This window comes from Setaria italica, chromosome II (genome assembly GCF_000263155.2).
Source record: "Setaria italica strain Yugu1 chromosome II, Setaria_italica_v2.0, whole genome shotgun sequence".
Classification (NCBI taxonomy): Eukaryota; Viridiplantae; Streptophyta; class Magnoliopsida; order Poales; family Poaceae; genus Setaria; species Setaria italica.
In genome coordinates this window covers 28349021-28373490 of record NC_028451.1, presented here as the reverse complement: position 1 = coordinate 28373490, position 24470 = coordinate 28349021, and the positions used below count along the sequence as shown (strand labels likewise).

General features: G+C 47.6%; 2 protein-coding genes across 2 annotated transcripts; both read right to left on the bottom strand.

Annotated features, from left to right (window-relative positions):
• Positions 1-260: 260 nt before the first annotated feature.
• Positions 261-2167, bottom strand: LOC101755201 (ethylene-responsive transcription factor RAP2-13). The gene has a single exon (XM_004956621.4). It carries the CDS (start codon positions 1646-1648, stop codon positions 764-766), a length of 885 nt encoding a protein of 294 aa, XP_004956678.1. The 5' UTR covers positions 1649-2167; the 3' UTR covers positions 261-763.
• A 15100-nt stretch (positions 2168-17267) lies between these two features.
• Positions 17268-17726, bottom strand: LOC101772636 (chaperone protein dnaJ 20, chloroplastic). Its single transcript, XM_004959350.1, has one exon. The coding sequence runs from the start codon at positions 17724-17726 to the stop codon at positions 17268-17270; it is 459 nt and encodes a 152-aa protein (XP_004959407.1).
• Between the last annotated feature and the right edge of the window lie 6744 nt (positions 17727-24470).

Here is a 24470-nt window from a genome sequence, read left to right as displayed (position 1 = left end):
GTTCATGATTCAAGCAGCCTGCGTTCGACCTATGATACTCAACCACTGCATCATAGTTTTGCGTGTTATACAACCATCGGATGATAAGGAAAAAGCAGTTTCTGCGTTCATCAGCATTGTAGTATGTGCCTATGGCAACCTCATTGGATCCTGCTGTGGCTTTTTGGCACCAATACCTCTCAGGATTATAATCAAATCAGTTTATCATTTTTGCGAAGTGCGGAGTAGTACTATCATCGATCGTAAATCAACACCACCCATGGAACAAGTACTACGATTGCACAACGCAGAGTTTTTTACAACAAGATAATATAGCACTAACAATAGTAGTTCATCAGATTACAAGTCCTCGACCCAACGAGCTGATTTTACATCATACTAATAATATCACATCACACCCTGCTGTTCTTACAACCTGTAGAGCAGCACCATCTACCAAGAAACAAAAGCTAGAACAATGGACACTTCACCGGCCGGAGCCACTGACCAGTGGCCGACCGACCACCGGGAGACGCCGGACACAAAAACGCCGGCCTCCCATCGGTTGGTTCTCCCCTCCGGGAACCAAACCCTAACAGACATCTACAACTGACTGACATGAGTACACCCGAAACGAATTCTGAAACATCTACACAAAACGAACGGGATTAGAGGTAATAATCCACTAATGCCCGCGCGAGATGTCAAAAATCCCATCTGCGCGACGGCCGTTAAGCTTCTGCTGCTGTAGTAGTAGTAGGAGCCAAGAAGGAATGGCGGGTGGTTAATTGGCGGCGAGGAGGGAGTCCCAGTCGATCTCGTACGACGGGTACTTGGTGAGGGCGAAGCCGGCGGCCTCGTCCCACGGTGCCTCGCTGAAGTCCAGCTGCTGCATCTCCGGCACCGTCGACTCGGGCGAGGCGGACGGCGACGGGGACGGACACGAGGACTCGGCGGCGGACTCGAGGCAGGACGAGGTCGCGTCGTCGGAGGACGGCGATGAGCAATTGCTGGTGGGGGCGGAGGATGACGTGGCGGCTGCGGCGGACTTCTTGGCGCCCTTCTTGGATGCGGCGATGTTCTGGCAGAGCTGCTGGAGCTTGGCGTCGACGGAGACGTGGAGCGGGCCGCGGGAGGCGGCGTTGTCGGGGAAGTTGAGGCGCGCCGCGTCGCCGCGGAGGCGGTAGGCGGCCTGGTCGTAGGCGAGCGCTGCCTCCTCGGCGGTGTCGAAGGTGCCGAGCCAGAGGCGGGTGCGGTTGCGCGGGAGGCGGATCTCCGCCACCCACTTGCCCCAGTGCCGCTGCCGCACGCCGCGGTACAGCTTCTGCGGCCGCGGCGGGGTCGGGGCCGCCGCAGACGCCGACGAGACCTTCATGGGCTGGGCCCGCGGGCCCAGGACGGAGGACTGCGCCTGGCGCTGCAGGTGGAGGCGGGCCTGGATGTACTGCATCTGGGCCGGGCTCAGCTGGCCCGCCCCCTCGGCTCCGGCGGCGAACGGGTACCCGCCACCGTAGGCGGCGGCGTGGTGGAAGGAGAAGGGAGAGGTGGGACTGAGAGGGTGGTGGTGTTGGAGAAGCGGACTGGACCCGTGAGGAGCAGAGGCATCCCGGATAAAAGGCTCGAGAGCTCTCATCAGCTCCTCCCCGGACAGATCTATAGCGGCAGCCATCTAGACTTTAGTAGTAGACCTGAAGAAAACTCTTTTTTTTGTTTTTTTTTCTTTCTAGCAAACCAAGAACAAATCAGGCAGAACCCAACAGCCACAGTAAAAAACAGATGGCTCTGATGGTAGATCTGCGCACGGACTTGCACAAGGGAGGTGTGGAAAAAGAACCCCTCTTGGCTACCAAACTAGCAACCTAGACTGCTAAAAACCAAGCTGAAGAAGAAATAGCAGATCTGAAGCCCAGGATCTAAAACGTCCCGGGTCTCTCGCTGTCTGCTCGAGGAAGACGAAACCAAGAAGAACAAGGAGAGGAGGAAGAGGGTCAGGAGAGTGAACTTTACCTGCGACGCGCGAGAACTCGCTCAGATCTAAGCTTACCTCGCTCGAACTCACTGGAACGGTGGTGGGTGGGCGCTGGATGGATGGGGATTGGGTAGGCGGATTTTGGCTGTGGACGAGTGGAGATGGGATGGCTGGTGGTGGCTTGGGAGTGTTGGTGGGGCGGGGAGGAGGAAAGGAGGGGCAAGGAGCTCTTTTATAGCCAGGCTGCCTCGCTCGCCATTTCCCCATTTGATTACCACGCTAATCCACGGTGTCATCGACGTGGCAAGGTAATTTTGGAGCGATGAGCTGGGATTACTTCGCGCTTACTCCTCCGATAAGCCCTTTTCTTTCTTTTTTTTGCGGGTATCCGATAAGCCCTTTTCAGGGGGCGTGTCAGCGACGATGATGGCTGAGCCAGCCGTGTCACTGGCAAGTGGGCCCCGGACCCGCGGGCTCCACGCGGTGGCATAATTGCACGGGCGCTGCTGCGTCGGGTGTGATCGGATGCGTTGAGCTCGAGCTGCGACGGGAGCGCTGTCGCGATCAGCTCTTCTGACCATTAGGGGAGCGCCACGTAAGGGTGCTACTGGCACGTATGATACGGCTCGATCGCTTGGTGTCGGTGAGGTATACGTGGCAGGAATCTGTTGGGTGAGCTGGTGTTTGGTGTTAGACGGCAAGCAGCCAAGGACCTGCCTCGAATATGCGAGAACCGATTTTTTTCTCCTCCCTCTCTAAACAACTCTTCAGCAAGTTGTGAAGGCGTTTCTATTTGTATATAAAAAATCCCTGGGGCCAGATGAATTGCTCGCGAGTTTTGTTTTCTCAGTTCTCAGCTAAACGTGAATTTGTTTCTTCTCTTTCACGTGGAATTCAGGGCTCCGTGGTAGGATTTATTGGACAGCTTCTCAAGCGGTTTCGGAGAAGTTGCGCCAAACACCCTTCAAAAAAACAGCTTTTCTCGCGAAGCACTCGTGAAGCCATTCTCCATTTTGTACTAGCGAGAAGAATCCGAAAAAAAACAGCTCCCCATGGCTTCCTCTCCGTCCGCACCCCACTCATTACGAAACTACCCCTGGATCTCACGGTAAGTTACAGCTAAATTGCCACCACCTCCTTCCAATCGATACGGCGTCCTCATCCCGAACCGCTACTCCATCCGCTTCTCTCCCTCTTTCTCACGGTCTGGTGGTGGCGGGCGAAATGGATGAGGGGGATGCAGCTGCGTCGCTTGGAAAAGGGGCTCCGACGATTGAAAGGGGTAGATCTGGTGGTGGGCTCCAGGATGCGGCCGGCGAATGGGCCAGCGGCGCCCCGTTCATGTGTCCAGGAGGCTTGCCGACAAGTCCCCTAGGCGCCCTCCTGGCCGCCGTGGGATTGCCTCCCGACGTGGTGGCAGGCGCATGGCCCGGACTCCTCGGTGCGCCTGGAGACGCAGCAACTGCAGGGGGCGGACGGCGCCGCCAGACCGGTCCAGACTGGACCGGCCACGTTGTCGCATCGTGGGGTGGTGTCCCAGCCGCGGCGAGCCTAGTCGCCGGCACGTGGCCCAGCCCCATGACGGCTGGAAGCACAGCCATGCCCATAGGTGTTGGCATGCCTGGGCATGGAGGATGGCCAGAGTGGTGGTTCGGAGCAGCAGTCGCGGCTCTTGGGCCGGATTGGCTCCGTGCCGATGATGGCACTTCCGGCGTCGTCACCGAAGCGTCGGCAGCGGGCACCAACGAGACGGCTTCACAGGAGGTTCGTGCTGATGAACGGTGTGACGAGCGGCTGCCGGTTCAGGCCCAGCTCTGGTCCGGTTCGGGGCTCGTCAACTCCCCGGTGAAGCAAATGAAGAAGCAAATGATGATAGTTGCCGCAACCAGGTGTCTCCATAACTTCGTTCGTGAAAACCACGCACAAGATAAGGATTTCTGCAAATGCGATCGGAATGCTGATTATATGCCCACTATACCTTTCAAGATGATGGAGATACATCCAATATGGAAACTGATGATTGGACCATGGATAAATTCCGAGATGATCTTGCTAGAGCAATCTTCCTTTCTAGATCATCTTGAGCATGCCAGCTAGCTTATATGGTTGCATGCTATGTAAGGATCATGGCTACTTTTATAATTATTAGCTTGTATGGTTGCATGCTAGGATTATGCCTCCTTTTGTAATTACAGGCGCACGGATTCTTTTAGTTTATATTCATAATTTCTATTGAACTCAAATTAGCGAACGGTCAGGAAGAGTCACAAGGATGGATTGCGATGGCGTGGAGAAATAGAAAAAACAAAGAGAAAAAAAGAATGGGAGGATGTGGACCGGATTAAGGAAAAACAAAAGTTAAAGAAGAAAAATAATCCTTTTTATTATTGCTTAAACAATAATCCTTTTATTTTTTTAAATTTCTAATGAACTCAAATTTATAAACAAATGTTAAGCATTCTATTCATCTATTCAAACAATCCACATAGTCAAGGGCATTGGCATTTGACTTATCACAGCCATTTCTAAAGGCACATGAGAAGCCGTTTTGCTAAACACTTTCCAAAACGACTTTAACTTTACCTCCACCGGAGCCGCCACAGCCGCAGCCGTTTCGGCCACGGCTGCAACCCTGCTAAACGGGTCCTGTACCGCAAGTTAGTTCACCTGTGCTACACCGCTACTTGCTTTGCAAACTCGTGGTGCGCCAAGAACCATGCGTGCCGGCGAAACAGTCCAGGGCGTCATATAAAAATCTCGTGAAAATTCCAAAAAAGCAAAACAAATTTCATCGCTTTTGCAACACATATTGTGCGTGTTCAGCCGTTGGCCTGGCACATGCCGGCGTCATGGCGACTTGGTCCGCCGTCGTCCTCACCGCACATCCTTCTCGTGCCGTATGGCGCCGTAGCTGTTGCTCTACGTGACGCCATTACCGCCGCTACGGTCACGCCCGATGCGGGTGCGTCTTTGCAATGTCACGCAACGCAACCCTCCCTGGCCCTGGGTTCACAAATTGTGCGTGTGTGGACGCGTGCTAGCTCGGAAAGACTACTACAACCTTTTTCCATGGCCCAGGAGTCCAGGACCCAGGTGGAAAACCAAGTGCTGCTACCAATTGGCAGCTGGCGTCGTCGTCTTCAGCTTTTCGAAAGAAGGGTTGAGAGCGGTTGTTGAGGCTGGTCAACGATCATAAGCTAGTAGGAGTAGGACTCGGAAGCACGATCGACCGAGTTGTAAGAATCGCCCCCATGTGCGGTGCACTTCTTCTTGTTGCCTCCCGAAATGCAGGGGGGTTGACCAAACCTCTAGAGATCTGCAAGAGAGCAAATTGAGCTTCCAAAAAGAATCAGAGCCAGGTGCAGCTTAGCTGGAGCTAACATCAGATCCAGATCACAGTTCTGATTAACAATTGCTTCGTGTACAGCCATGTAGCTCTCTGCTTGTCTCTCACGGATTGCAAGGGTGTTGACCAAACGCATCTAGATCCACGACGAGCAGCAACGTACTTGACCCTCAAAAAGAAGCTGGAACGGACAAGGCGCAAGCTACTTGACCCTCACAATCAAATCCAGCTCTGACCTTCACGAGTTAAGCAATCACGCCTAGTTTTTTTTTAGGCAAATTAAGTACTAAAGCAAAACGAATATTATTGGTAACACTAGAATTTTGCTAGTAGCATCCATCAGGCAAACCCACATGCCGGATGCCGGCGGCAGCTGCACCGGTCACCGGTGGTCTCGAGAGGTGGTTGGGAGCGGGTAGCAGGCAGCAGCAAAGCTGCGTGCGCCTTCAATGAGCTAGTGGCAGTTGCCCCCGGTGCTGCGCCGAGAAGGGGCCTGCCTCGTCAGTTGGGGTCCCGCCCCGGCCGTATGCGCGCCCATCTCGGCGCCGGAGACCATGGGCTGCTCCGCGCGTCGCAAGCCATGTGCGCGGGCGCGGCGTCCTGTGGGTGCTGGCCGAGGACCGAGGCCACATGCGCGCTGCTGCACTCCTCCATGGCCGCTGGGCTCGCCATGTGACGCTGCTGCTGCTGCCGCTGACTGGATCGTGCAGCAGCAGCGCGCGCGCACTAGCGATCTGCGTTGCCGTCGCGGGTTCGTGATTGCTCCTAGGATTCGCGGCTCCTTTTTGGGCGTTTGTAGCCTGAACCTGCGTTCCTGTACCATGCGCGGGGTGTTCGGTTCGAGAGGCCTCGGCGCTGTGCGTGCCGCCGAGTTCGTTCCTTCTGATCGACGACGCCATGAGCCCTCGGTTTGGATTTTTCGAACCAGATCCTATCCGACCCGCATCCTCGGCAGGCGGCAGCAGCCCTGAAGCGGGGAACCGATCCTCTGCATACTGTAGTTGAAACTACACCAGAGGGACGTTCCTTGTCACTGGAAATCCAGCGCGGCGTTGCCGCGCAACTTTTGAGCTGGCCAATCGGGATCATTCATTATCCAATAATTTATGCATGTTGTAATATATATAATGTGTTCACCAAAAATAAAAGTAAGTGACATACCAATTACAAAACTTCATAATTAAAACATCAGGTCTACTCAAAAAATACATTAATGGAAGTGACGGTTTTAGCGAAGAACATATAACGCTTCCCCATTTTCACATGTCGGAGCGAGAACTGAGCTTGGTATTATTGAGGTGCATTTCCATTGTTCTTCCAAAGCTCACACTTTGCAGACTCAGCAATACTCGTACGACAACATAAATGTATTGATAAACGGAAATGCTAGGACTCTTACGTCCGGATGGAGTAAAAAAATCGGACGCGTCGCTATCATCGCCCACCGCGCCTCCTGCCCACGTGCTGACGTGCCCCTATCTCCCGTCCCTTCTTTACCATGGGTCCCACCACAAACCTTATCCCCTCCCTTCCAGCACTTTCTTCTCCACGGTGAGTGTCCCAATCTCCTCCGTCCCCTCACCTCCCCCACACGAATCCACCCACCCCGCTCCGCGCGCCGCTCCACGGCTGGGGCTGCGGCGGTGTTGGCGCCGGCTCCCCATTCCTCCCCACGGTTCGCTTCCGCACGCTCGAGGTCCCGACGCTCGCGTCCCCTGCCCCGGACCCCGCCAGCATCAGACCCCGTGTGCGCATGGCTGCGGCGCGTGCAGGAGGCGCAGGACGAGATGGCGTCCATCTAGGCGCGGCACGATGGCGGGTAGCTCTACGTGGTCCACCTGGTGCACTACCTCTTCCTCCCCATGGGCCCAGTCGCCGGGCTGGCTGAGTAGCAGCTCAAGGCGCTGCGCGCGCTCCGGGATCAGGGCGCGACAATCTTGGAGGCCGCGCTAGCCACGCCATAGGTGCCGCCGCCGTTGCTCTGCAACCCCGAGGACCAGGACGGGCTCCCTATGGAGGCGGGGCCCTCGAGGGCCTACCTCAACGAGGCGCTCCGCTTCCTCGACGACTGTGATGCCGCGCTCGGCGCCTGGGCGCCAGCGGCGTGGGCAAGACGACGGTGCTCAAGCTGGTGCGCGAGGTCTGCGCCTCATCGTGCACTTCGATCACGTCCTGCTCGTCGCGGCCTCCTGGGATTGCACGGTGGCCAAGTGTGGCGGATCCACTTCGGATTAGCTTGATTAAACATGGTTAAGTCGCCTAACGTGCGACACCCATGCCTTGGCCAAGTTAACACGAAGTGCCGTCGGATTTCATCCGATTTAACCACTTGAACAGGACCGAGTTGGCAAACTCACACGAAGGTGAGTGGTTCCAGAGAATACAACAAGTCCTACTGAGTTAAACAACTTAACCATTTAGTTCGGCCATGAAAACCAACATCAGAGTTTTACAAGGTTCAAAAGAAACAGACAGAAGGCAAAAACGAGCGGAAGCTACTTCGTCGGGGTCGGACGTCCTTGGTGAGGCCTGCCAAGACGTCAGTGATCCCTTTCCTCGCCGTCCGAGGAGGGATCCCACTCGACCGTCCAACCCGAAGGGAGTTGGGGCGGCCAAGTGCCAACAGGGGAGGACTCTGGAGCAGCGGCTTCACCTGAAAAGAAAGGCCACAACAAGACTGAGCTACTAAGCTCAACAAGACTTAACCGATCGGGGGTAACTACTCCACCACTTCTAGACATGCAAGGCTCTTTGGCTGAGGGGTTTGTTTGCCAAAAGCACTATGTAGATCCCTATTTTCAAGTTTTAGCTCAGGTTCTAAGTTCATTATTCGGTCTAAGTTAGCAACTTACTCTAAGCAACCATAGAACCAACCAAAAGGTATATAAATATGAATCATCATCGAGACCATGTCATCATCATATTTCTTTCTTACTCAGGGTAGCATAGCGATCAAGCAGTCTCAAACTGTGAGAGGCAGACGAATCGATTCGAGTTCTTTAACCATGCATGGTGAACCTAACCTCACGACATCCGCGCACCACCGAGGGTCGCTTCCTGTGTCGGCCTTCCCCATCAATTCCCTAACCCGTGTCGGGCCCATTTCCTTTGGTGCAATGTTCCACAGACCCGACCTCTGCCGTTCTGTGACCACACTTGCCACCACGTGCGGCCGCAGGGGAAACTCCGTTCCAAGGACAATGGGGCGACCGCTCACGTCTAGGTTCAATCCGGTACTAGGCTTCCTCATCCCATACTAAGTATGAGGTTAGTACTTCCAAACACTTGATCACGAACACCACCACTGTCGGGCCTTAGCAAGTTTCATAGACAGACGGGGCGACCAACCGACCACCAAAGAGTTACCCGAAACCCTGCCCCGTCCATCGTCCTTACAGTTGTAACAGAAGAGAACTCAACCAACTCCTATAAACTCGCGAGTGACAGGAAATCACTCGGCTTTTACCGCTTCCTACTTGAGCAAAGCATCTACTCGGTCCAACAGCTAGTGTTCAGATCAAGGGAACTAGGTTATGCATCTATGGTTCCAAATAACCCCTATACGTAAATGCACAAACAAGATGCAGAGGGCGTGCATAAGTTTGAAAAACATAGGGGTTTCATGCATCCGGGGCTTGCCTTCAAGCGAGAAGGAAGGAAGCTGCTCTTCTGCTGGGGCGGCTTCGGCTTCTGGGGGCAGGAGCTCAGCTACACCGTCGTCTTCTTGCGCCCGGTGCAGCTCGTAGTAGCCGTCGGCGAGACGAAGCTCTACACGAAATGCAATGCAAGAGTTAGCATTTAGACGGTTATTTCAACAGCAACACTTGCAAGTCTGAGCCTAGAAACTTGCGACAAGTTACATGAAGGTGGGAAAGTTCAATGGAGTTGATGGAGATCAAGAGGTAAGGGTCGGAGGAAAGGAACTTATGATCTGACCCTTAATCTAGAGGAATTTGGTGTGCTAGGGGTCCTCAGACTCAACGCTGAAAGGTCCCCAAGTTTTACACATACACCCTCGGTTCGAAGAAAAAGATACAACCGAGCCCTCGGGCGAGACGGAGAAAGGTCGGCGGAACAGACAGGGTCGGGCGAGACGGAACCGGGATCGGGCGGATAAGGGGTCGGGTGAAGCGGACAAGGGTCAGCAGAACAGACAGGGTCGGGCGGGACGGAAAAGGGGTCGGACGAACAGAAGGGTCGGACGAGGCGGACAAGGGTCATCAGCTTACCTTCGTCTTACAAGGAAAGTTTGGGGTCGGGAAAGAGCAGGTTCGGGCGGAGGAACTGGAACACTAAGACTTGCAGCGGAGATGTCCGGCGGTGCTCCGGCGGCGGCGGTGCTTATTGTGGATCACAAGTAAGCTCTTACGCAGCACGGAGGAACAAGTGGCTGGGTGGATTGGGGAAAGCGGTGTGGAGCGGAGAGGAGAGTTCCTCAGGGACTTAGTGTGGTGGCGCTGTGAGCTCGAATAGGGAGCAAGAGAGATGGCAGCTAGGGCAAGGGAAACTCCGGCGGGGCTTGCACATTCCCTTTTATAGCAGCGCGGGAGTGAGAAGGGGAGCGGCGCGAAGGCCGGGGAAGAAGCAATGGAGTGCTCTGCCCGGGCGGCGATTGAGCGACGAGGGTGGTGGAGCAGGACTCCGGGGATGACGCGGCGGTCGTTGGGCACTGGCGTCAGGGCGGCGCAGGCGCGGGTTTGCTGGTGGTTGAGATTTGGCGGAGGCGGGCGTCGTCGTGCGGTGGATCTGATGGAAGTGACCGGGAAAATGGCGCTAGGAACGAGGGCGCACAGGTGAGAAGACAGGCGGCTGCGGTCGCGCGGGCGAGCGCGGAGCAACAGATTATCGGGGCGGCTTCTGACAGGGCGGGAAAGGAGTTGTCGCTGCCGCGGTCTGGGTTGGCGGAGGAAGAATCGTCGTGTAGCGAAGACCGGGCGGCGTGACTGTGGCGAGGTGACGGAAAAGACGGGCGGCATCGGGCTCTGCGGCTGGGATCTGGCGATGTGATGATGGGCGCGGGCGGCGAGGTGCTGCAGAAAGGGTTGCAGAGGGGCTACCACTGCGATTGGGGAAGGGGGCGTGAGAATCCATCCGGTCGCGGGCCGAAGACGAGGCGGATCGGCGGACGTCGGAAGAGTTGAGCCACGCGGCGGGGGAACTCTGAAGCGGGCATGCAACTCGAGTGCACCTGTCACGGGAGATCTGGGGGAAAAGATCTCGTGGGTCCATCGGTCAGATTGAAGGGAGGTGTTGGGGAAGACTTAGAAGGATCCGGCGGGTGAGTTGGGGTCGGCGGGGTCGGAACTGGAGGCCAGCGGAAAGGGGTCGGGTCTCAGGGGTCGGGACCGGACTGGAGGTTGAGTACTTAAACTCGGTAAAGCTGATACGTGATTAGGGACTTAGATTAAGATTAACTCGAGAGATTCAGGGTCGGTCGTCACACCAAGCTCCAGAGGGAGGTGGTGTCCGTGCTTAGGCTCCAGAGGGACTGCACGGTGGTCAGGCTCTCTCTCCCCCCGTATGTTGCAATTGTATGATTCAATTGTTTCAGACGTTTCAAAGGTGTGTAGCAGTTGAATCATATGGATGTTGTAAAAGTAGATCAAGAGATGTTGCACATGTTGCATATGTTGCAAGTGTTTCAGAAGCATGTTGTAAGAGTTTTGTCCGAATGTTTCATTTGTTCCCAGAAGTATTGTTGCAAGCGTTTGATCTGAATGTTGCATATGTTCAACAAATATGTTGCAACAATATGTTTTAAAATATTTCATCTGTTTCAGTCTTCTGTTGTGTTTTCAGGTTGCAAGTTGCAAATGTTCTATCTGGATGTTGCATATATTTTCACATATATGTTGCAACTGTATGTTCCAGATGTTTCATCTGTTTTCATGTTGCACGTGTTGATTTTTGATGTTTCGATAGTTATTTTTCAATGTTGCGACGGAGCGTCCGATAAAAAAAATTTATCGGACGTCCAGGCGCTAGCATGTCCGATTGATAAATTAAAAATGATACTTGTGAAAGATGGTACAGAAAATGGTTTTGAGGACACATGTCTCAAAACGCATTGTGTTCCTAGGAGATACTAGTACTGGGAAAATAAGGAGGCTGATAGTCTGATACTATGAAGTGGTACTCAAGTCGATAGGATTGAGCGCATACCATGGGAGGGCCTATGAGTGATCCATGCATTCAGTCAGGCTGACTCTCTCGTGTGGGACTCCCTCCAGCTGAACTCGTCTTGCTGGGACAACAATCAAGGCACATACGTGCAGAACATACAGGTAGCTTCACCTGAAACTCTCTCTTTGTTAGAAATTGAAACAATGAGAGCTCAGCAACTGTCCCAGGGAGCAAAAATGTTTGGCCGATAATGGCAAGGCGCGCACCCAATCAGACTCAACCCCAACGGGGAATCCAAATGGGTGCACACACTGAGGGGGTGTACCCCTGCTAAACTTTAGCGCCTATCACATCGGATGTTTGGATACTAATTAGAAGTATTAAACATAATCTAATTACAAAACTAATTGCACAGATGGAGTCTAATTCGCAAGACGAATCTATTAAATCTAATTAGTCCATGATTTGATAATGTGGTGCTACAGTAACCATTTGCTAATGATGGATTAATTAGCCTTAATAGATTTGTCTCACGAATTAGACTCCATCCGTGTAATTAGTTTTGTAATTAGCTCATGTTTAGTCCTCCTAATTAGCATCCAAACATCCAATGTGACCCTACTAAAATTTAGCATCTCGTATCCAAACACCCCCTAAGCCCGAATTGGTCGAGATAAGGAGACATGGCGAGCATAGGGGGAATCAGGTCGGCACGTGGTCAGTTTACAGGAAGTTCCAGGCGTCTGGAGCACATTTGTAGGTAGTCTTTCTTGAATCAAGCACAAGCACATGACAAAGCATTTTTTAATCACACGGTGTAGATGCAGACGCTCGCATACACGTACGCATACTTATCCCTACGAACATACGCACGCAACGCACATCCGAAAGACTGAGCCGGCAAAATCCTCAAGATCACCATTGGTGCCTCGCTATCGACGGGTACGTCGCCTAGTGTCACACCCGGTTTTAAAGGCAAAACCAGATGAATGAATTACATATGCGCTAGGGTCAAGTTTCACACATGCAACGACTTCAGTAAATAACATAGATAGTGTCAAAACGTAAAGAGAGAGTATTATTATATGACTGAAAGTCTTTAATTGGAATAGCAAAACGAGTCTTTATTCTAGCATTGGAACTCCAACGATGATGATGACTCCACAGGCAGTTGACTGGTGGCACATGTACACCTAGAACTCCTCAAAGTCTTTAGGAACCTACTCAAAGTTGATTTGGTCTGAGCAGCGGTTTTAGCAAAGGTGAGTACACTTATGGTTGGTACTCAGCAAGCGTGAGGAATGTGTAGTGTAAGGCTATCCAAGGATAGGCTATGGTTTAATAGTATCTCAACATTTTATTTGGTTGGTCAATTTTATTAGCAATTACTAAGTATATGTTTATACCATCCATATTAAGCATGATCATAAATAAAGATAACAACAATAAATAAGATCAATTTAATTCAACTTCTGATAAATTACTCATGTGAGGGTCCAGACCGCTCTTGATCGTGAGCACGGCTATTATAATAGTTTTACACTGTGCAGAGATTGTACATTTTTACCCACAAGTCGTGTAAAAGTTCAAGAGAACTTTAGACCCAACCATGCTGTGTGGGCCAAGCATAATACCACACTTCCGATGTGTGATTGTATAGGGACGCTACGAGACTTTTACAAAGATTCCCTAGTAAGTAGTAACCCGCTAAGGTTTCAGGTCGAAGCAGAGTATAAACCTCTCTCAAGACTGCGAAGCTACCATAGAGCAAATTAGCCTGAGGGCCGGGCTATACCCCATCAACGTCTCCCCTTTTATCCTTTCGGTAAGATTACCCCAGACTAGAGTCTCTAATTAATTAGCCAAGACCAGAGCCATGTAGTTCTTTTGGTTGCAGTGTTTTCCCAGGTGGTTCTCCATATTCCAATTAAGCATGGTGATCTTGTATTGATGGAAGGTATAGTATAATAAAAGAAGTTTAAACATTGGTTCATTAATACAACCATACACAGTTAGAGCACCTAAGCAAGAACTACCCAATATTAAAGTAACCCAGGTTGATCAAGGTGTAGGGATAAAACTAGGCACACCTTAAATAGGACCCATCATGTTTGTATACTTAAAGGGCATAGCATATGTGTAATGAACATGAAAGTAAAGGTTGCATAGGATCAAATTATGATCAAGGGCACGACTTGCCTTCCTGAACTTGCTCTTACTGCTCAAAGTCTTTAAATCCTTGCTCTTCGAATCCCTCGAACAACGCTCCTTCTATGCGTATCAGGTAAGTACATACAAGCAAACAAAGGACTAAAATAAGAAAATATTACATCAAGCAGTAACAACAGAGCAAAAAAAGACCATAAAACTAATCTATGCATCAACACAAACCCATAGGCGCAAGAATCGCTTAAAATGGATCTAAAACGCTAAAGATATGAGCTACACAAGGTTCAGGAGCTTAACTGTGAGAAAACTAAACTTCCAGGAGCTAAACTTAAAGAAACCAAGGGCTATAACCTAATTAAGCTTATAAACTGAAGGGCTAACGCGTGAAAAGACCAACCAGGATGGCAGACGAGATTTTATAAAAGAACAGGGGCTAAAACAGAAGAAAAAGGACTTAGATTGAAATACTTTGAACTGGATGGATCTCATGTGTGAAAAGGGAAAATAGCGAGGGTCTTTTTTGCAAAAGCGACACGCGCAGCTCGGTTGACTGGTATTGACTCCGGATGCAGATCGGACGACTGGTGGCGGTGAATGCGGCAGCGCTGCAGGGATCCTCGCCGGAATCAAGCGTAACTCGAGTGGTGGTCCACGATCTTTGACGGGGATGGGCTCCGGATGAAGCTGGTGTCACATCAAACCGATCTAGGTGGTTCTCGCGGTGGCTGAGGTGACGACGGCGCGAGGCGACTTGGCGGAACGGCTCGGTGCGGCGGCGGTAAACTCCGGTGAGTTCACGCGCGCGAAGGAAGGCACGGGAGTGCACGGGATCTTCACGGGCGGCTTCCTCACCTCCTCGCGGTGCTCTGGGTGGTGACCTCAACGACGCGAAGGTGGCGGTGGCAGAAAATGATAGCGGCGGGTTCAAGCTCGGGCGCCGGCTAGGGTTGCGGCGCTGGAGCTCTAGAGCGAGGGCGCTAGGGTTGGTAAGGGGCTTCGAGGCATGGCGGCGACTTTCATAGGCCGGGAGGTGGACGCGGAGCGGCATGAACTCGAGCTCGAGTCCGGCTCGGGCGCGGGCGAGAGCAAGAGGAGGGGGATGACATGTGGGGTCCAGGCGTAAGCGGGAGGGACGGACGTGGTGCGGCTGGGCTGCGGAGATGGCGTGGGAGCTGGGCCGAGCTGGGCTAGCCTATCTTGCGGGGTGCTGTTGCGGGCTGGGCCGAAAAGAAAGATCGAGCCAAAAGAAGAAGAAGAAAAGAGAAAGAAAAAGAAAAGCTTTCCTATTGTTCAAAAGGATTCAAACATGAATTCAAATTCAAACAACCAAAATCAATGCACCAGCATGAATGCAACAATGAACTCCTATGATTCATTAACTTGTTTTTGAAAAGATTTAAATGCCTAAAAAATTAAATAAACCTTAGAAAATCCTTAAATCCTTAAACAAAAGTAATTAAATTCTAGAAAATTCTAGCAAATTTTATTAATTGCAAAAGTTGAAAATTAGGGTGTTACAAATTTTCCGCCTTCAGTTCGAGACTGTGAATATATTGTTGCTATTTTAGATGCCACTAACTTTCCTACTGAGGATACGTACTGTTGTTTCATTGCATTCTTACGAAGATATAAATTGACAGTTATAAGATGCCTACTTGGAAGCTACTTGTCAGTTGAAAACACAACTCAACAAAAAGAAAACATCTACAACTCATGTTCTGTTTATGTGTAGGAGGACTGAGCACATTTCCTGGATTGAATACTTGAGCTTGAAAATGGATGGTTGCGATAGGTTAATACTAGAAGAAAGGATAATTTCTGAGATATTTTTGTTACTAATTAGTTTCAGGTTGACCCAGGGGACATCCGTGGCATCTCCAGGGGTGGTTAATCCAGAGGTATATACAATGATTTCTGCATAATTGTCCATATGAAAATTAATTCTTATGGAGATAATTTGTTTCGACTGTAGTAATATGTGCACTTTTTTTAATATTTGTACTTATTTTCATATTGTTACTGTCTTATTGAATGTTCCGTATGTTGCGATATAAATATTTTGTTGCCCGTAGCAATAGCAACGATCCTAATAAAAGGAAACAACAAAATCCACCTGGGGTTGCCAGAAGCCTCTCGCGTGTGTTCTCTATGATGAATCAATTCTGCACTAGTGACACGAAAAATGATTTCTGCAGTAGTGTACGGTTCAGATGGCAGGGCTTACTACCTCACAGCTGCGCTTGATGTGTGGGCCATCGTCCATCAGGCCTGACCTAGGAGCTATGCTCGATCTGAACGTTTCTGCGGGTGCAGGATCTCACCATATGTCTGCATCCACTAGGCCAAGACTGCACAGTATATTCAAGCTGCCAAACACGGTACTCTCCGCGATTATACGCACGGGCAGGTGCAGGAAGTCGACATCCGAGCGACCAAACAACGTCCTAAGAATGGGGCTGCATTCCAAGTAAAGGAAGGCCGGCAATCATCATAGGTCACGGAGAGCTACAGTAAAATATGTATGGTAGCAGCCTCAAAATAGAAGGCTTTGACGACTTGGATGCATGAATCCAATATGTGAGACAAAGAACACGGTACACATATTCGAAACAAGTATGTAATTCAGAATAACCGATGTGTAGCCCAGCCATATATATAGAGATTACAGAGTATCTGTATGAATATTATGTATTTATGTTATAAAATGAACAAATAGTGAGCAAAGATAAGCAATTTTAATTAACTGTGAATCCAAAATTTATTTCTGAACTTCTTGTACTGGTATCTTCTATGAGATTGTAGCACAAACCCCCTCCCTAACGGTCAGGCAATTCAAGAACTTTCACTCAAGATCAGAAGATTCTAACTAAAGGGATTAACAATAATCTCCCCTCAACACCGAAAGGTTTCATGTTTGTTGTGAATCACTAATTCTAGTGATCAATTACCTTAATTATGTAATTAATTAAATATGTGATTATCACATAGATTAGTGACGTTATTAGCAGAGGGCCACTTCGTGAAGGGGTCATGCCCCTTCTGAACTGTCACCCTCATGCCCCTTAGGCTTGCATAAATATGTAAACATCAATGAGATCATCCCATTCTATTACATCACTTACATTTTTCCACTTTCCAATAATGTTAACAACATATATAAAGACTTTTGATTCAGAACGAAGAGCATTATTCAACTAAAAGTTCAAATTTCAAGAAAAGTATCTCTAGATCGAAAGATGCTAATAAATGAGATTTGTAGTCAACAATTGAAAAAAAAATTATTTCACTCTGAAAGTAATTAATCATGAGAGGAAATGCCACAATGCCTAGTGTCCTCGTCAGTAATTTCGTTCCGTCGATCCACCTGTAAACTGTAAAGGGTCTAATTTTCGGTAAGCTCTCATCCAATGGTGTTGGTGTGTACTGCAAATATGGAAGAAGAATAGTCTGGGTATAGGAGCTCAAATAATCTTAATCAATACGATACCTGAAAGTTAGAAGTTCAAACGCTATCCAACCTCTCTTACTCTTAGTACTTACTTGAAACTCAGACAGACTCTCCAACTGTTACAAAAAAATTATATCACTCGCTCTTCTAAAACCCAGACGGCATGATCCTAACATAGAGTTAAAGAGTAGAAACACTTCAGTAAAGTCATCATGTCATAATGCCTCGTGCCCCTAGTCGCACCGGCAGCCGCTTCTCGCCCTCTGGCGACGCTCGGAGCGCACTCGCAGCATGCACAGCTGCGCCTCCCACACGTCCCTGGCGAACCCAGCCGCAGCCGTCGTCGCTTCCTCGCCCGTCCTCAGCTCCGCGTCGTAAACCACCCTCCGCGCCGGGTCGGAGAGCGTCTCGTAGGCGCGCCGCAGCTGGATGAAGACCTCCGTGGATTCGGCTCGCCGAGAAGGAGGGCAAAGGTCCGGGTGGTAACGCAGCGCCAGCCTCCGGAAGGCGCGCTTGATCTCCTCCGTGCCCACGGCCGCTGAGTGCTCCAGCGACAGCACCTTGTAGTAGTCGCTCTTGTTTCCCGAGCTGACACTACCCCACTCTGTCTCCGCCACGGCCTTTACCTTGCAGTGGCTCCTCCAGCCCAAAATCCTAGCTGTGTTATTAGCTCTGGCCGTGCATCTCGCCATGGGGATGGTGCTGGTGCTCATGGTTAGCTTGCTGATCAATTTATCGAACAACCAAAATCTTGTTTGCAGGTGACTGAGAACTAGCATGTTGCACGGTGGAGATGGCGATGGCGTCTCTATATATAGCGGGCCAGGTGACTCAAGGACGAGACAAATGAGGCGGGGCTGGTGGTACGCGGTTTTGCGCGGGTGGCTGTGTGGGTGTCGCCGTCCTCGACGAGCTGTTGCGGGGTGCGCGTACGGAGGTGGAGGTGGACCGGTGAAATGGAGTTTTGCTGGTGGATTGTGTGGGGTGGGTGATGAAGACGGCAAGGATTCACGCATCGGTTTTGGGCTAAATTTTTCTGTGCAGAACGACCAAAGGTACGGTGCAGGTGTGCCATTTGGAATTCGTCCAAATTGAGCAGTGGACAAATTTTAAAACAAGCACGCGCACGGGTGGTGGCAGCTTCATCCGCTTGTTTGGAGGTGTGCCAGAGTTTAGTGTGATGGCCGATTGATTGATGGTTCTTTTATTTTCCAGGAACGACAACAAAGAGTCAACACCAAGGGGACGGACATTGCAAATAATGGTCGACTAAAACACGTCTGCTATTTTACTATTGTGGAATGTTTTTATTTTGCAGTCTGATACAATAAACCTTGGCCGAAAAGCGTTGCTGGGAGAAACGTTGTCTGTTTATAACATGTCGTAAAACAGATAATGTCGCAGACAACTATATATATGCAAATTTCAAGGACAGCAGCATCGAATAATTTACCAAGCCAATCCGCTTGATGAATCCTTGCAAACCGTTGATTTTTGCCCCTCGATATTTTTTATAGTCGGCACTACACATGAAATTTTGGCTGTATAAATTTAGAAGTTAAGTCATATAAATAGTCGTTTATTGTATTTAATTGTATCAATAAATCTATACAGAAAAATCTTTTCATATGATATTAACTTTGTAGACACTGTGTACATATATTATACAATAAGATAAATCTGTTGTCAAGGTATGCATTTGAAGATGTTTTAGAAAAAGCATAACCGATAGGCATTTGATGAAAAAGAAAAGAAAAGAAAAGAAGTGAGTATTGATTATTTGTCATACCTGCTCATATACTCCTGGTGATATGGTAGTGAAGCGCAGAGGAATGTAGTTAGCAGCTGCAGAGAATGAAGAAACAATAGTGTTGCTCCTGATCCTCCTCACCAAAAGGTCCTTCTTGTCGTATGCGGGGTTAGCGGGGTTAGTTGAAGAAACCAACTGGCCTGCAGCCCATTGTTTCCATCTGTTAAAGCTTTCTGTTGTTCTTGTGTGATCTGATGGCATATCAAATTTAAGCTAGGTATTATAACACTGGGACTACCATAAGAAGATATCCATACCAACAGGATATTACAAACAGTTCTTGAATATGCATATTGCAGTCAGTTATCCCCGTGGTGAAAAATTCTACTAGTGGTGATCCATGATTGCAAATAGTACTTTAAAACAACGTTTGTTATACATCACAGATAGTTTATTTATAAAAGCCGTATAAGATATATGTAGTCATCGTAGATATTTTTCTGAACAATATCCATTTGTAATACAGTCATTGCAGATAGTTTTCCAAACCCGTCGGTAACTCGTAACATACATTAATTTGCCTTTTTGGACATTATACATTAGTTTGTTGACAAAATTTGATGGAGGTGTATACATGTCCACCTTCATCTCTAATTCTAATTATAAATAATTGTAAACATTTTAGGACTAGTATTAATGAAATCTATACCATTCTGACATCTTAAGTGAAGTATAGGTAAAAATGTCATAAATGTGTAGACTGAATTTTCATTGTACCTAAAAATTTTGCAAGCATTCATAAATTTTACTAGAAATGGGAACGGACATGATATGCCCCCCCCCCCCACACACACACAAAATCCATCTGCATTGACTAATTACAAAGCAAAATATTTCTCTATATCCATGTCACTGTTGCTTTTTATAAAAAGTCATCTCAAATTTGATGAATTTTAGATGCTTTTTATGATGTTGGTAATATTTTGTCCTATTATTGTTTCTTATCGGATTCACAAACAAATCATAATCCTTTGCAAAAAAATGAATTTTCCTCTCCACTCCCTTATCTTCAGGCTGCATTCTTCCCATATTCTCACCAATCTTCTCCAAAAAAAAATTTCTTCTCCAAAAACATTTAGATGCGCTGCTATATGCTCTTGGAGATCAGAGTGAGCATGCATGATGCGGATAAGGATATAGATTGTGGAACTTAACACTACTGCAGCGACCCTTGTACGTACCAGTGCGAAAAGCTAATTCATGTCGGTGATGGGCCTGCTACCACGGTGCGCGTACAAATGAGGGTATGTTATTCATACTAGCGTCAGGACTGACACGAATAATTTGCTAAATGTGCCGGTGCATTTCTCAATCTGTTAGAATATGTTATTATTCTAATCAGCTTTCGTTGAGCACCGGTACGATTGAGTATAATCTACCGGTGTTTGTTAAGTGCCGATGCGTACGGGGATACTAGTCCTAGCGGTCTAATTAGACCGCAACATTTGTTAACCTATAACTACCGGTGTGGATTAGCGCCGGTTAGAATACTATCATTAGCCGTAAAAAAATTGATTGTCGGTTCTAATATCCATCAAATCTATGAGTAGTATCGCATTGTTACGAACGAATTGCACAAACAACAGATACATATTCAAAGAAATATGCATGTGTGCGTGCTAGATGTTCCTAACAACAACAGATTACTCTCATCATCAACTGAAAAGATAACACATCAATAGAACAGGATAGATTAAACATCAACTGAACAGAATTGAACACAAACATCAACTGAACAGAGCAACCTAAATAGAATTAAACACCCACATCAACAGGACAAAGCAGTTTAAAATCAACTGAACAATACTGAACCCATACGTCAATTGAACAGATCATATTAAACATCAACATCAATAGAACACATAAACATAGTGATCGAGGAAATTGTACAAAAATTTCACAAAACTAAAATAATCCAAAAATCACTTATAAAGCATATCACTCTAGTGTGATTAGGGAAAACGTACCATATAAAATATTCGGTGGTTGCATCCAAGTATGAAATTAAAGGCCGGCAATCTTCAGTCACCACCGATTAGTTTACATGATCTTCAAGTTTAAATATCTGCTGCTAGATATCCTGAATTCTTCGTCTTGAATGAGTCCAATCATGTAAGACAAAGAAGATGATATATTACAAACCCACAGTAGCTTCCCAATTCTACGTTCACGTGTTTCTTTTGACACTTCTGGTGCATCGGATGGTATCTATACAACGTATCCATCTAAGGGGCAGTTTCATTATTCAAATGGGCGTTGTGTGTTTCATCATTTCTAACACACGAATGGCTTCTGATGATCGGTACATGTAAATTACCCTTTCGTTCACATTTAGGTTGTTTGTATTTATTGATGAACAAATGGATCCGAACGCGTCTAAAAGTTTATTTTAAGTGGCTCAAGATAATTTTATGCTGCATAGTTAAAATTGCATGTTATTGACTAAATCAAAGAAGCCAAAAGACAAATAATAATATGGTAAGACCTAATGAAAACCAAATCAACTGAGCAGAAAGATTAACTAAGACGGTAAGACTTGATGAGCGAGAAAAGAGACAATATAAACTAAACGAGTACGTGCATACATACAGATAAGTACAATGATGAAAATATAATGGGAATTACTGTTTGCAATACGTAATGCAAAAGACGTGCAACCCGAGCTAATAATATAGGAGCTCTAGTCCTAAGTGGAACACTTTTGCAGGGCCTTAATCATGTTAGAATTCCGATTCTATAGTAGCATACTTAGCTTGCTAAACAAACACTTGCAAGATCACCCTAGAATAGATCTTCTCTCCTTCTTGTCTTTGCCATACATTACGTCCTTTGCCACCGTGTATTCGAAGAATTTATGCCTTCTCCTTTTTGAACTTTTTTCACCATGGCAGGGCTGGGGTGGGGATACCTGCCACCATATGTTAAAGAGATTGTGAATTTGTGATAATGAATTTAGTTTAAATATCATACGTCCACGTACTAAAAAAAGAAAGCATAAGTATCATCAAAATTATCAATTTAAAATGATTATCCATACCACGATTAAATAACATAGTACAACTATTTATCTTCCACCAAGACATATTATTAGTGCTGATGTAGCACTGGCCCGATCTTTCGAAAGGTAGTGATAAATTCGATTGGTGGAGACTCGACGTTGACGATTCGGGCTTTTAATCAGACATGATTCGAATCCCTGCAACCGCTACACCACTGCTCCGTTGGTTATCAACCAAGCACAACTTGATTGACTTCGCCAAGAAGGCTTTCCTTGCATGCGAATCGAAGGACACAAGCAAGAAAGTATAAACACGCAATCTGATATTGCAAATATGAATGTAGTAAGAAGGGTTCAAGCTCTCAATTTGAAAGGTTTTAATCGACACAGTCGAGGAGAACAAGAATAGGGGTCGTGGATCACTGTAAAAGAACTTATTACCATAGTTACAACAAATCAATCTCAGTTTCTCAAAGGAAAACTAGAACTAAACAAAACCCGAGTTTCTAAGGTGGTGGCTAATGAGTTTATATCAAAAGGGGCGAACTAGGGTTGGGGGCGACCAAGGAGGGGGCGCCCACAACTTGGGCTTAAGGCCCGACACGATACAAGGCTAAGTTGACCCAAAACTGGTGATACAGCACCTTATCGTGGTCACACAGAATGATCCACGAACCTTCTGGAGCTAGAACCAGAACCAAAAGAACAGCGTCATCATCCCCGTTCCAACGCATCAAAGATGCCTCGTTTTGATGTCGTATGAGAGAGATATGGCCGAAACCGTGCAAGGGTGTCGGCTGAATCCGAAACGAACGCGACGAGTTGGTGACGACTTGTAACTTGGGGAAGACCATGACTCGTGTGTGTCCAGCATGGCGATGTCCTCATCAAGTATATTTAGTTGGGTAATTGACTGATGGGTGAAGTTTAGAAGCAAGAGTCTAAAAATCTTGTTTGTTTAGTCTAAGTGGAAAATGAGACTGCCCTTTCCTATCATTTTCCATAACTACACTCTTCATATTTTGAGTCAGTATGAGACGTATTCTTCTGATGCTGTGAACAAATAGTATAGTGAAATGGCCCCAGTAACTAAGAGGGCATCCTGCAATAATCAATCTCCCATCCATTATACTATTATTAAGTAAACACTTGCAACCAAAAGGTCAAAAACTCAAAACATTACAAGATTTTCTCAAATGGATTATCATGCTACAGTTCTCCAAAGAAACAAAGTAATCACTACTTCATGAAGATAAATTATATCAGTTGTTTGTACAATTGGTGTTTGCTTAGTTTCATACACAAATTATAGTATTGTTTCCTCACTACTAGAAAACTGAGCATTGGTCCTAACCCTTAGTACCGGTTGGTGTTTGACCCGGTACTAATGTGAGTATTAGTATCGGGTCTAATGGCTAGTTCCCTAGGAGCCCCCCGTGACCCCCTTTAGTACCAGTTGGGAGCTCCAACCGGTACTAAAGGTCACACATTAGTACCGGGTGGAGCCCTGAGGGCCTTTAGTATCAGGTGGAGGCTCCACTCGGTGCTAATGGGTGACTTTTAGTACCGGTTGGGGGCATAGTACTGGTTGGAGCCCCCAACCAGTACTAACTTCCCTCCTATAACTCAGGTGTCTTCTTCCTCCTACCCGAGCCATTTCCTCTAGCTCGGGCTTCATCCGTTCATGGCAAAATAGGGGAGGTGCTGCTGGATTTTTGACCATTTCGTAGGGATTTCACTCATTCAAGTGTTTTAAAGGTTAGAAACTTCATCCTCCCTTGATACATGGTTAATATACTAAGTTTTATGCTTTAGAGCTAGAGTAATTTGTGATTTTTAGAATAAGCTACAATTTTTTGGATGCCATGATTCGTATTAGTCAAAGAAATTGATATGAGATTAGAGGAATAATTTCATAGTTTAGTCCTTTACAAATATGAGCTAAATAAATTATGAAAAAAATATAATTTGTTCATATTTTAGTCATTTGCAAATATGAGCGAGATAAATTGTGGTACATAGAGATAATAAGATGAAATAGATGTACGTAATTAGTCATTTTTAGAATTCATCGCGTGGAGATTCTAGCTCGTTGTTACGCTAAAGTTGGGGTGGACTGAGTGGTCGACGGTTGGGATGACCTAAAACTGAAGATCCCTGGAGGTGACGGGGAAAAGAATCTAGGAAAATCCATCCATGGTTGGATTCTATGGCCCAAGCGCTACATAAGGATTACACAGCCGAATCCCTCGACCTTGGGATCATCTCCTCAAGGCTCAAGGGCAAGATCACCTACGCCATCTGCCAGGGCACCCTCTCCACTACCAGACAGGGATCCTAGCATGAGTCCACCAACTGACAGGGATCCTAGCATGAGTCCACGCTCTCAACCAGCTGATAGAGATCCTAGCATAAGTCCACCACCCCCTGTTATGAGAAAGGCTACACGGCGAAAAACGCCTTCAGTTCAGCCTACTACAGCTAAAAAGAAGAAGCAGAAGAAGCAGAAGAAGCCGAAGGAGAAGCAACCAGAGCCCAAGAAAACTCATGAGATGACTGATGTGAAAATCGACGCAGTAGTGGATGCTGAGGTTAAAGCTCACTTCTCACCAAAACCTCCCGTGAAGA